Genomic DNA, 14,101 nt, shown 5'->3' on the forward strand with positions numbered 1-14,101 from the left:
CTCCTCTATCCTTGTCCCCTGGCAGCTGTATAGAGGTTTCAGTTTGTGGATATGTGAGAGGGAAGCATCCAGGTTTGCCAAGCTAGTCAAAAATAGGAGTAAGGAAGAGAGTGTCCAAATTTGAGATCTTTGATAGGGCTAGAAAAACCCTGGGTACCATTAATACCCAGCTTGAGATCTAGGTATTTCTTTCTTATCCTGGAATAGATTGTCCTCCCAGTCACCTTGCCTGAAGCATCCTGACATACGTTTAGAACTGAGATAGGCATCAGGGAATGACTGTAGGTGTTTGATTGGAGGACTGACATGATCAGAATGGTGTTTAACAAAGGGTGGTTTGGCAGTAGTATGCAGAATCGGATGAAAAACATTGGAGTCAGATAATTGTGTGACACATGTGAATTTCTTTCGTTTTATATAGCTTAGAGATCTTTTAGTCATCTCTTCTGTGAATACTGTTTAATATTAATGTAAACTGCTTTTGGTTTTATATCATGGAATACTGAGCACAGTTTATTTTCCCCCAATATCTTTATAGCAGAAGATAACTAATGTAATATCGTTAGTTTAGTAAACAAGTTGAAGAGAATTTAATTCCTAGTTCATCTCACTTGCTGAGACTGAAGTCAACATTTACTAGATCTGTTGTTTCAGTTTTGAGTGACTTGTGTCATTACAGGTATGTCTAAGATTGGTCTGGGAAAGGAAGGGAAGTGAATCTTTGTTGTATACCTTCTTGTTCTAGGCACTGTAGCTTTTTAATACATTATCTCATCTAATCATTACAACATCTAGGGAAGGTGATGTTACTCTAAAATGTGAAGAACTAGCCTGTGAACCTGGCCTGTATTGGCTCTCAAACTCAAGCTTTGTCCATTGTATGGCAAACTGTGTCTGGGGTTGTTTGAAATCACATTGACTCTTTTCTCCCGTGCTCAATTGTGTCCAGCTCTTTGAGACTGCATGGACGGTAGCCAGCCAGGCTCCTCTGTGCATGGAACTTTCCAGGCAAGAATACTGGAGTGAGTTGCCATTTCCTTTTCTAGGGAATCTTCCTGACTGAGGGATTGAACCTACATCTCTTGTATCTCCTGCATTGGCAGGTAGATTGTTTACTAGCTGAGCCACCAGGGAAGCCCTCCCCACCCCCAACCTTTAAATATAACTGGTATAAAAACTTGAAAAGAGGAAAAAAAAAAAATTCCATGTTCCACTGGTGCAAACACAGTTGGATTTTCCTATATGTTTTTTTATATATTATATTGGTGTATGTATAGCTTTGTCTTCTACCTTACTTAACATTCATCAGCATATTTCTATATTGTTATATAATATACACAACCTTTTAAACAGCTGTGTAATATTCCATGGCTGTGTCACACTTTCCTGGTGTGGGATATTTTAAATGTTTAAATATTCTTAATATTTCCACTGTTTTCAGCGTAGAGATTGTGATTCTGTCGTGTAGGCAATTGGACACAGTGTCATGAACAAACAGGCATCTTTTGGGAGTGAAACCATCCAGCAGGGGTCATATCAGCTTGGATTGGTGTGTAGGTTTTCCCAAATACTGTTAACATCTAGGCAATGAGAACAAACCCACTGAAATTTTCTTAAGAACATGGTACAGAGTTTGAACATGTCCTGAAAGAGAGTCAATAAGGAATCATCTAGAGATAAACTGAATATTTCCACATGTTATAAAGTACTTAAAGAATACTTATCATTAAATCCTATTTAAGTATTAATTTATAGGACTTTGCTCAGCAGTGCTCTGAAGACTGGAAATAGCACTGGCAAAAGCAGATGAGATGGCTTTAATAAGGTTGGGGAAAACCAATTCTGAAGACTTGAGTCGTGGGAGTGGAAGAGAATGCTGAGAGAAGTAGTAAGATGAGATATTACAGTGGGATGGCTGAGGACAGAATATTTTTATACATAGTAGGAGTCCTCTTGTCTCAGTGCCGTAAGATTCTGGTAGTTGGTTAACCAAAAAAGTTTTTAAAGTGAGGAGTCACAAAATGATTTGTAAATGTATGTGGCATTTTGACTTAAAAATATATATTTATTAAACAATATTTTGAAAGAGAGCCCAGAGTTTTTCTTTGAGAATAACTGGAGTTTCCCCTTTCTTGAATAAACCACATTCATAATGCATTGAGTACACATTCCAGTTTTAATGTCTTTAAAAAGGAATTTAAAGACTTGTAGATACAAAAACCTAGATTTTTATCTTGCCTCCACCTAAGGCAACAGCTATTTTTAAAAAGGAACTCGTCCTAAGTCTTTTTGAGCATCCAATTTTGTTTTCATAGAAAATTTATTTTCATTCTTATGAAGAGTTGAAACCACATAATTACAGTAATGAATACAGTTGGTATACACAGACTGGATAACATACATAACTGACTCTTGAAGCACAAGAGCAGCTCTCTTGGTTGGAGCTCAAGTACTCATGCATGTTCTAGAGAGTGACCTCGTAGCCTTGAGGATTCACTGAGCCATGGGCATTGGTTGGCATGTTTTACAGACAAAAGCACACTTTGGTTAATCTGGAGCGTTGATTAAGTTGGCGATAAATTCTAAGAGTGACTTGGATTGAGCACTAGGAGGAGGAAAAAGGAGCGACGGAGAAGTGGTCAGAGAGTTAGTTGGGGGAATAATTAAGATTACCAGGTTGGAAAGGGGGAGGCCAGGTGTGTCAGCTCCAATAGACAGGTCAAGAAAAGAGCTGGAAGACTTAAGAAAGGTGTGGGATCTTTAGAATAGAGTGATTTTGACCTTTGATACAGTTTTGATATGAAAGGGGAAAGAAGCCAGGCTGATGAGAGGTTAAGACATTCTTAAAGGAGGACACCCACTCTGAGCTTCCTGTTGCAATGAAAAATAAGTGTAGTAATGTGCAGAGATTCTGCAGATTGCTGCTGTTTGACTCATTTTATTTTTAATGATTGTGTTGGAGAATTAACCATAAAGCCTTTTATTTCATCTTCTGCAGTGGATCTCGCCTGGTGGTGAGTTTGTTCCCTAGGGGATGTTTTGTAGTGTTGAGACATTTTTGGTTGTTACAGCTGGTCCTGCTGGCTTCTGGTGGGTGGAGGTCAGGGATGTTGCTGAGCATCCTGCAGTGAACAGGGTAGCCCCCTCCAACAAAGAACTATCTAACCCAAAATGTCAGTAGTGCTGAGATGGAGAAACCCTCAATTCTGTCATAACATCTTGCAAAGTTAATTCACTTTTTGGCCCCCATAATTACTAGCTAACTCATAAGATCCCCCAGTTACCTTCTGTTTAGTTGGAATGGTGGTAGAAAGTCGCATCATTCTGGAATGCTAATGGGTCTCACTTTGAACTGCAGCCTGAACCTAGTTAGTGGTGCCAAAAGTTGGGGGTTCTGGCAGTTCACGTTCATAGTAAGTAGGATTTCTTCCCTTATGGTATATTGTTCCCCAGCCTTGGAATGTTGATGAAAATTGAGACAAGTTTTACATTTAGAGAATTATATGATGGGCACATTTGCAACTAGAACCAAATATTTCTGTTTTGAATCTATTCTTCTGAGTGATTCTGTGTGTAAAATATTTCTGTTTGGAGAACTGATTTTTGGCCTTAGAAATGATTCATCCTTTCTGCTGAATTCCCATTTGGGGCTCAGCAAGGCAGGTGTGTTATCATCATTATTGATAGGTAGTAGAGTGCCCTCCTGATGCCTGGTACTGAACAGAATACTTGAAATAACATTCAGAAGATGGCCCCAATTCAGAATTCCTTCTGTACTGATTTTGCACTAAGGCAGTAGTTGTCAAATTTGTGAGGAGTCAGGGCACTGGAAAGTCATGATACTCTTGATAAACTAATTTTTGTCAAACTATGATGTAGCACCCAATTATTTAAGACTTTACTTGGACTCCTGTCCAACCAAGGCTTTGTTTATCAGGCTGAGCTTTTCTGTTTTACCTTGTGGTTTAGTTGCTAAGTCATGTCCGACTCTTGTGACCCCGTGGACTGTAGCCTGCCAGGCTGCTCTGTCAGTGGGATTCTCCAGGCAAGAATACTGGAGTGGGTTGCCCTTTCCTTCTCTAGGGGATCTTCCCAACCCAGGAATCGAACCCAAGTCTCCTGCATTGTAGGCAGATTCTTTACCAGCTGAGCTACCAGGGAAGCTTCACCTTAGTATGAATGATTATTCCCCCAAGGTGCTCTTTTGTCTGTCATGCAAACAGATGCCTGTGAAAATCTTTGTAGCAGGGAGGGTTTAGGCTCTTGATTGCAGTTCCATTGTGCTTTTAAAATACAAGTGAAATATTACAACTCAAAAGAACCTGAAGCCAAGATAGCAAGTCTTAAAATATGATCTTGACCCATGGACAAAATAAAAACTTTATTTATCGTTTGATATGTCTGATTTCATTGGAACCCAGTGTGAACTTTAAAGCTACAAAGAAAAGAAGTAAGAGAAATAAACTAAAATTTATTTCTCAAATCATGCAATTCTTTTTATTTCTATGGTCCCTAAAATGGATTAAGCCTGTGGTTGAGCAGAGATGTCATGCTTTCTTATCTTCTTTTCTAGAGCAGTTCTTTATGAATATTTAGTTATGTTCCTTGGGTTTTAATGTGTACGTAAGACAGTAACTGGGACCCAAAGACCTTGTGCAAGTTCCCTGCAGGAATATAGGTAGATAGAAAAAAGCACCCTCCCCCCCTTAGTATTGAGCCTCAGGAGCTAGTGTGAGTGTTTAAGGGGAGAAAGGGAAGGATGAGCGAAAATTGGAAGATGAGGAAAACCAAGAACATAAAGCCTCCAGAGCCAAGGTGAAAGGAATCGAAGGATGGTCACTTCTGCCTTGGATACTATATGAAACATTGAGAGCGACAAAACAACTGCATTAGTTTCCTATAGTTTTTGTTTCTGCTCATCTTCTAAAAAAATTTTTTTTACACATATGCTTGAACTTCAGAGCAATCCAATTCTGTGCACCTGAGATCCATTTAAGGAAAAGAAAACGAAAATTTTTGTAACCTGTAGTTACATAGACATGCTTACTTTAGTGCTTGGTTCAGGGTGGTTACTCAAATAAGTACCCTGACTGTCCACTCCTTGGGTATTTAGGTGCTAGACTATCAGTTCCTCAGAGGGTCAGCTGGGAGCAGGAGACCTGAGACAAATGGCAGAGACATATTGCAGAGCACTGAGGACAAATGGGGCAGAGAGCAGCAATGATGGTCAACCAGGACGCGTGTCACTAGAGAGAGAAATAGAACCTCCTCAAGTCAGTCCACTGAGGCCTGCTTTGAAATCTAAAAGTAGGAAGCAACCAGGGATGAGGGACTGCAGGAGAAATGCTTGCTGAGATATGCTTGCCAAGACCTCATTTCCATCTAGAGCTGCAGGAGGTCTTGGGCTCTTCCCAGAGTGTCTCCGCTATTAAGCCACAGAGGCAGGAGCTAACTTGGGCTTCTCTGCTTCCAGGCTCATGAATTCACTTCCTCACTGGGATGAGTTGTCTTTTATTTTTTTAATAATGTTGTTCATTTATTTTTGGCTTTGTTGGATCTTTGTTGCTGTGTGGGCTTTTCTCTAGTGGTGGTGAACCAGGGCTACTGTCTAGTTGTGGTATGTAGGCTTCTCATTGCGTGGCTTCTCCTTTTGGGGAGCAGGCTCTAGGGGGTGCAAGCTTCAGCAGTTGCAGCGTGCAGACTCAGTAGTTGTGGTTCTCAGGCTCTGGAGCACAGGCTCAGTAGTTGTGGCACATGGGCTTAGTTGCTCTGCCACACGTGGGATCTTCCTGGATCAGGGATCGAACCTGTGTCTCCTGCATTGGCAGGCGAATTCTTCACCACTGAGCCATCAGAGAGGCCCTGGGATGAGTTTTTAAACAACCATTTGTTGGTTGTTTATATAAGTGCATTTGTTGTTGTAGCTCTCATTTCCAGTAGGGAGGATATGAAAATTGGCTTTGTAGTGGTTTTCACCCAGTTCCATGTGATTGGCAGCTTTTCTCTAACCTGGAAGCAATTTATTAGGTTTCCTAGAGAGATTATTTTGATCGTTCCAGAATAATACTGACAGTCTTGGAACAAGCACAGAATGACTGCAGAATACTAGTATTGTTGATAGGCTCTGCTTCCTGTGGTAGTAAAATTATATCAATCATTTAAAAATTTTAAATCTACGAAGATTTTGAACCTCTTTCTTTGCATATAAATGCCCCATATATACCTATGGTGTGAAATACCGTATATATCTATTGTGTGAAATTTAAGCTTACCTTATCATTCTTTTGTAATTGAAACTGTTTATCTGTCTAGAGTGAATAATGATCATCCAAAACTTACTCTGGGTACCAAAAAGTCAAGATTTTTTTTCAGTTATTCTTACTGGCTTCCCTTAAAAGTAACTCAGTCACTAGAAAAATAATCTAAATTATTAAGATAATAATAGTAAAAACACTGTCTTAAGCTCTTGGCAGGCAAAATAAAAAAATTCTGTGGATTTCCCTTATGAGAATTATATGAAATCCTGAAATTTTGAGCTTTATTTTGCTTTGCTTTATGTGATTTTAGGCACATTACTATGCACAACTTTCTTTGGGGAATCTTAAACATTTTGTGTCCTATAGAACTTAATTTTTGTATGTTGTGGCTTATTATACTTGTCTATGAGGTATAAGGATTTTTTCTTTTATTTATATATGCACATTTGGATAAAAAGAACACACACATATATATATGAAACAATTTTTCCTCTTTTACAGAATTAAATGTGAGGGAATCTGATCTAAGAATTTGTGATGAATCATCATGTAAATATGGAGGAGTCTGTAAAGAAGATGGAGATGGTTTGAAATGTGCATGTCAGTTTCAGGTAAGGAAATCAAACCTCTTTTCCAAAATTTTAACATTTGTCATATTTTGTAATTCTACATTATTTTACATTAAAAAGCTTAGTAAAACACCTTGAACCCTACAAGAAATTTGGGTTCACAGCCCACCGATTCTTTCTTGTCAAGTGAAACACTACTGTTTGTACCTTCCATTCTTTTCTTGAATTATAAGGACAGACTGGCTCTCATAGAATGTGAAAATGCCTTGAAAAAAATATTAAAAGTTTTATTCAAATGTAAGGTATAATTGTCACTGAAAGGAAGTAAGGTACATGTTGCAGTAGAGTCACTTATTTAAAATATTGGTCTTTTTTCCCCCTTTCCTTCTCTTTCTGGTCTTTCTCTTTCCCTTATTTGCTTATTTCCCTTATTTTTCCCTTATTTGCTATTTCATCTTTTTTAGGCCAAAGAACATAACTGCCTCAGGGTAGATCCGAGTTAGAGATGGACTAGAAAGGGGGAATCTCAAACTGAGAGTGCGAATATCTTTATTTTTCAGATGCTGTTTTAGTTGTGAGTTTGTTGTCTAAAAAAACAAAAAGAATGGAAGTGAAATGTGCTACTTTTTTTTTTTTTTCTTTTGATTGTGTCGCACAGCTTGCAGGATCTTAGTTCCCCTGACCAGGGACCATTGTTCACAAAGTGGTCCCTTATTCAGAATTTGTGATGAGACAAAAAAGGAACTAGAAATTTTTAAATTCATGATCTTATTCTAATTGTACCTGCCATTTTGGATTTTAAAGGGAAGAAAGGGAACAGAGATTAGGAATAAAAGCATAGGAGAGTCAGTATTTCTAGAAACCCTATATAGCTTCAGGCATAATTCTGTATGATCCATCTCAAAATAGATAGCATATTTCCCACCCTTTCTTAGGATATTGTAATGAGAATCAGAATCAGAAAGAGACCTTGAATATGAAGCTTTTTTGAAAATTGTTAACTCTTAAGTTTATTTTCATTAAAAGAAGTAGAAAGTTTAAGTAAGGGAGGAAGGGGTGGGGAGTATACTGATGACCAGCCAAAAATGTTCCTCTTGGTCAAAAGGGACTTTACAATCCACTGTTCATTGACAGTAGCCACCTTTGAAGTGGCTTAGCTAACCTTGTGCCCACCCCTCCATGGTTCCTCATGTAACGGCTGTCAAGCCAGTGTAACTACTGCATATAAAATAAATAATCAACATGGACCCACTGTATAGCACAGGGAACCCTACTCAATATTCTGTAATAACTTACATGGGAAAAGAATCTTGAAAAGAATGGATATATGCGTATATAACTGAATCACTTTGTTGTACACCTGAATTAACACAGCATTGTAAATCAACTATAATATAAAATAAAAATTAAATTAAAAAAATAGGCAGTGTTATGTCTGCCTGCCCTCTTGCTCCTTAAATCTTCTTAAGAAGGATAGTAACTAAAGTGGGCTTCTTTCCTTAAAAGGTGTTGATGTCCATGGTATGTACCAAGCCCTCATGTACTTTTACTTCTTCTTGTTCTTCATGTTAGGTAGATTTTACTTACCTACATCAAGGGTCACTGATCCTTTTTTCTGTCATCACCATTCTGCCATTCAGTGAGTCTTTACTTTCAGATCCTTTATTTTTAGAATTTATAGTTTCTGTTTGAGATTTCTTGTCTTTTCATTCCTGACAAGCTTATTTTCCTTGAGCATAGGTATTGATGCTTTAAAAATCTTTGCCAGTTTCAACATCTGGGACATCTCAGGGATCATTTCTATTGATTGCCTTTTCATTTGAGAATGGATTATATTTTCTTTTTTTTCCTATTTATTCTGACTATATCCTACACATTGTGAATGATATGTTTTCTAGTGTTTGAATTACATTCCTCTGAGTATTGTCATTTTTGAAACAGTTGAATTGATTGAAAAACAGCAGACTTTGTCCTTCCTGTTTGGGTAGCAACACAAGTATCGTTTATTTCAGTCTTAGCTGGTCTGCTTGGAGTGTGCCCCTGAGTGCTTGGTCCAAAAGTCAGCCACAGAGTCTGGGGCTCCCTGCTCTCTCTCTCCTTTCTGGGACTTTCTCGCTCACTTTCCAGTGGCTTTGGTTGCTCTGAATTCTATCCTCTGGGCATCAAAGATTGCAGGTTTTTTGTGGGCATTTTAGCCATCCTGGGTGGGGAAAACTGGGGCTATTCCCCTCTTCTAACTGTTTTTTATTTCCTTAGGTTAAATTCCTTGATGTGGAGTTGTCGGGCCAATGGAATGCTCATGTACAGATTAGCGTTCTCACCAAAAGCGGTGTTACCAGGCTGCTTGTTTCCTTTCAGCCTCCTGGTAGTGGATTTTGTCAGTCCTTTTAAATTATATAAATCTGAAAGGCAAAGAAACTTTTTGCATTTGATTACTGGAGAAATTGGAAATGTGCCATAGATTTATTTACCATTTTTTGTGAATTAATATTTCATATTCTTTCTATTTTAGGGAGTATTTTCTTTTTCCCTGTGTTGATCTATAAAGATAACATGTGTATACTGTATTAATAAAATATAATACACTGTTTGTGTTGTTCTTATAATATTGCTTACTGTGCTGAGCATTTTATATCCGTTAACTTCTAAATATTTTATATATATTTATATATAAAAGTTAACATAACTTAAGCTCTTATGAGAACCTATGATGTAGGTATCATTTTGATACATTTTTTTAAAGTGTGGTATTTGCCATAGTAAACAACTTGAACATTATATAAGGAAAAACTGTCTTCCTTCCACTCCAAACTACCAGTTGCTCTTCTCAGAGACAACATCTGTTAATTCTTAAATTTCCTTTTAAAAATATTCTGTTTTACTAATGCATAAGTGTTTTAATTTCTTTTAAGTACTAACTCATTTATGCATGCATGCTAAGTCACTTCAGTCTTTTCCAACTCTTTGTGACCCTGTGGACTGTATCCCACCAGGCTCCTCTGTCTATGGGATTCTCCAGGCAAGAATACTGGAGTGGGATGCCATGCCCTCTTCAGGGGATCTTCCCAATCCAGGGCTCAAACCCACATCTCTTATGTCTCCTGCATTGGCAGGTGGGTACTTTACCACTAGAGCCACCTGGGATATATGTAATCCATATAAACTAAAAAGTACCTTAGAGATAGTCACTTTTTAGTTTATATGGATTACAAAGAAAGCTCTATATATTTTAAAGAAGTTATCCTAGTGTTATTTTCATTTTATGTTTTTTTATATAAAGTTTTATATTTTCATTTTATGTTTATCTTTGTCTTCATGATTCTGCTTTTCATTCTTAAAGTCTTTCCTTGCAACTCTAAGGTTATAAAACCTTTTGACCTTTTTAACGTACTTGAACAGCTAGAGAACCTTCTCATGATCTGTCTGAATCCCTTGTATTCTTACTTTGTGGCAAAGCAAAAAAGGAAAAGAAAAATTAGGGGTTTAGATGAGTAGACATTTACCTAGAGCTTACTTTGTGTGGTAGGTGCTGGGGATATAAAGATGTTTAAAGACAAATTACTTACCTTGTAGGAGCAAACTGCCTAAGGGCTTACAGCGTGACTTGATCCTACTGCTGAGCAAAACTTTCTTTGACTCCTCTGCCTTCTTTATAAGCTTTTAAGTCTCTTCCATTCTTGCTGGTTTAAGAACAGTGACCTCATGTGCCCATTAAACACTTTTCTGTGGATGCTTTAGCAGTATCTTTCAATTCATTTAAAAACCTTGCTTATGATTCATCATGCTTTCAGTGTCAAGCTTTCGGGGGGCATAATTGAAACACATTTTAACAGATAATAATAGAATTTTAAATCTAAAATTGTTTTGTTTAGCCTGTTAATAGGAGCTATTACATCTTGCCACATACATAAACAAAATTGCTTTTATTAATTTTGAACAAAGAAAAATGATCAGTATTGCATCTTTTCACTGAAACCTGGGTGATATGTAAAGAGCTTTTCCTGTTTTCTTTCTTCCCCTTTGTTCTTCTGACTGGAGTTCTCAGGCTGATATCTTTTTTCCCTGAGTTTCATAGTATTTGCTCTAGCTAAGTACTCTGTCCTCTTATTAGACTTTTGTATTAAGATTCTCCTGAGAAACAGAGCCAACAAGGTATATATAGAGAGAGAGAAGAGAGAAAGAAATTATAAGGAATGGGCTCATTCAGTTATGGGCACGAATTCCCATGATCTGCAGTCTGCAGGTTGGGGGCCCCAAAAGGCTGATTATGTGGTTCCAGTGTGGGTCTGAAGGCCGGAGGATCAGAGGAACTGATATGTAAGTCTCAGTCTGAGCCCATAGGCCTGAGAACCAGGAGAAAACCAAGGTCCCAGCTCAGCCAAGGTCAGAAGCTCGTTCTCCCTTCATTTGCCTTTTTCTGTTCAGGCCCTCAGTGGGTTGGATGATCCCACCCACATTGGAGAGGGTATTTATTAGGTTCACGAATTTAAATGCCAGTGTCATCGAGAAATACCCTCGACAGATACATCCAGAAATAATAGTTAATCTAGGCACCCGGAGCGTGTAGTGGTTAGAGTACATACTTGTTAGGAATTAGCTGTGACCCTAGACAATTACTTAAAACTCAGAAATGATAATATCTATAGCAGAACCAGTGAATGTTTGTTGAAAATTTACTATGGCCAGATATAAATGCTAAAGATGGATTTCTCATATTTAATCCTCATAACAGTTTTGTTAGGTAGATACTATTATAATTACCATTTTACAGATGGGGGGAAAAAAGGCATTCGTACTAACCCGTAGTCACATGACTGGTTGACTTAAGATTTGAACTCAGCATTTGACTTCAGAGCTCTGCCTCTAAGCACTAAGGAGAGTACTGGAGTGGGTTGCCATTTCCTTCTCCAGATGTGCTTTGCAGGACTGTTATATTTAAGTTGGTTTAGGACTTTTAAAGTTGCAGCCAGTATTTACTAGATAGAAACTCTTCGTTAAATGTTAGCTATTACCATATAGATTCTCAGCCCTATCAGACTTAATAACCTTTTTTTATAACCAATAATTTGTATTCCATTTCTTTTCTAAAATGAAATTTGTAGATAATGTAGCTTACATAAACACATAATTAAAGAAATCAATATAATGTATAGTTGAAATGTAAGGGAGAAATAAAAGTAATTTATAATAAAATAAGTATTTCAAAATGTAAATGCTGGGACATGATTATACTAGAAGACAATGTAGGAGTCCATTGCTTATATCTACTTAAATGAACATTTGGATTTTTAAAAAGATCATCATCAGCACTTTCATACCAGTAGTACTTGAAAACGAAAAGTAGAAGTATGGTGAATGCTAGAATAAAAACTATTAGGAGAAGCTAGAGCAGTCTTATTTGTTTATGATCTTACAGTAGTTCCTACAAGAATGGCTAGAGATGCATTCAGAAATTGTCTGGTGTATAAAAAAAAGAAATTGTATGGTATATATGTTGTATGGAACTGTCCTTTCCTTAGTGGTACTTAGAGCACCCTTAGAATCCATCTGCTAAATGACAGTAATGTCCTCTTGTCATCAGTTCAGTTCAGTTGCTCAATCGTGTCCAATTCTTTGCGACCCCATGGACTGCAGCACGCCAGGCCTCCCTGTCCATCACCAACTCCTGGAGTTTACTCAAACTCATGTCCATTGAGTCAGTGATGCCATCCAACCATCTCATCCTCTGTCGTCCCCTTCTCCTCCAGCCTTCAATCTTTCCCAGCATCAGAGTCTTTTCAAATGAGTCAGTTCTTCGCATCAGGTGGTCAGAGTATTGGAGTTTCAGCTTCAGCATCAGTCCTTCCAGTGAATATTCAGACTGATTTCCTTTAGGATTGACTAGTTGGATCTCCTTGCAGTCCAGGGGACTCTCAAAGAGTCTTCTCCAATACCACAGTTCAAAAGCATCAATTCTTCAGCACTCAGCTTTCTTTATAGTCCAACTCTCATATCCATACATGACTACTGGAAAAACCATAGCTTTGACTAGACGGACATTTGTTGGTAAAGTAATATCTCTGCTTTTTAATATGCTGTCTAGGTTGGTCATAACTTTTCTTCCAAGGAGCAAGTGTCTTTTAATTTCATGGCTGCAGTCACCATCTGCAGTGATTTTGGACCCCTAAAATAAAGTCAACCACTGTTTCCCCATCTATTTGCCATGAACCGATGGGACTGGATGCCATGATCTTAGTTTTCTGAATGTTGAGCTTTAAGCCAACTTTTTCACTGTCCTCTTTCACTTTCATTTGTCATGGTGACAACCAAAAATGCCTCCATGGGGCGCCCACCCCCAGGGGGCATGAGCACCTTTGTGAACACTGTATTAGAAAGTAGTTAAGCATTGCTGAGTGCAGAGTTAGTTGGCTTGAAAAATCCATAGACTTGTATTTGACATCTTGGAGCTTATGGTCTTTTTTGTTGTGTTGTTGCTAATTATACATTGTATAATTACAGGTGACATTGACTCCTGTAGACATCATGTAAGTTTTATTGTGTACGTGTTAGGGAAAGAGAATAAAGGGATGTGATCCTTGGAGAACTGGAGGAATATAGGAAGGCATCCTAAAGTAAAATTTGAGTTTTAACTAAAGTTGATGTAGGAGTCTGCTGATAGTGTATAGCAAATCAACTTGGTTATAAAATATTTTATTAAAAATTGTTTTTACCAGTGCTTTACCTGATGTAGCATGCCAAATTTATGGTTCATAAAGTAAGTTGACCACTTTTTAAAAAGTAAATGAATGATGAAAGTAAGCCTTGCTCATTGCAGAAAAATTGAGAAAAACAGAAACTCATAAACATGGAAGTAAAAAAATATGGTGACAAGTAATGTGAAAAATTTATTGATATTTTCTTCCAGGATTTACTTTCTGAATATTTATTTTTTCTAAATAATTCATATATATATATAATTTATCTTCTTGCTATATTTTTATTTTATATTATCATATTATTTAAGAAATTTGCATTCAGTTTTGTGGACTAGATAATGCATTTAAAAATGGCACAAAATTCTCAGAAGTTGTATACATGGTATTATCACCTGCTTTTCACCTAACATCATCTTTTTCTGTCGTACAGTATTCTTATAACGGGTAATGCTCAATGACTCTTTGAACAGATATAGCGTGCTTTAAAATAAACATTACCTTATTGGATACTTAGATTGTTTCTTGTATGTTTTTGATATGAATACATTTCTATTTGAAATGACTGTAATAAATTTTTATC

At 37.4% G+C, this 14,101-nt stretch overlaps 1 protein-coding gene across 6 annotated transcripts in view; it reads left to right on the forward strand.

The window, feature by feature from the left end:
- The window catches only part of TMEFF1 (transmembrane protein with EGF like and two follistatin like domains 1), a 93,647-nt gene that overhangs the window by 18,770 nt on the left and 60,776 nt on the right, over positions 1–14,101 (forward strand). For all 6 annotated transcript variants that reach the window (XR_014077644.1, XR_014077651.1, XR_014077659.1 and 3 more), the window contains exon 2: positions 6,759–6,868. Coding sequence is in view for 1 of the 6 variants with exons in the window: in XM_081572885.1 (XP_081429011.1) it covers positions 6,759–6,868 (110 nt within the window). In the remaining 5 variants the exon portion in view is untranslated. The remainder of the gene's footprint in view (positions 1–6,758; positions 6,869–14,101) is intronic.

This window comes from Giraffa tippelskirchi, chromosome 1 (genome assembly GCF_054371585.1).
Source record: "Giraffa tippelskirchi isolate mGirTip1 chromosome 1, T2T-mGirTip1v1.2.pri, whole genome shotgun sequence".
Classification (NCBI taxonomy): Eukaryota; Metazoa; Chordata; class Mammalia; order Artiodactyla; family Giraffidae; genus Giraffa; species Giraffa tippelskirchi.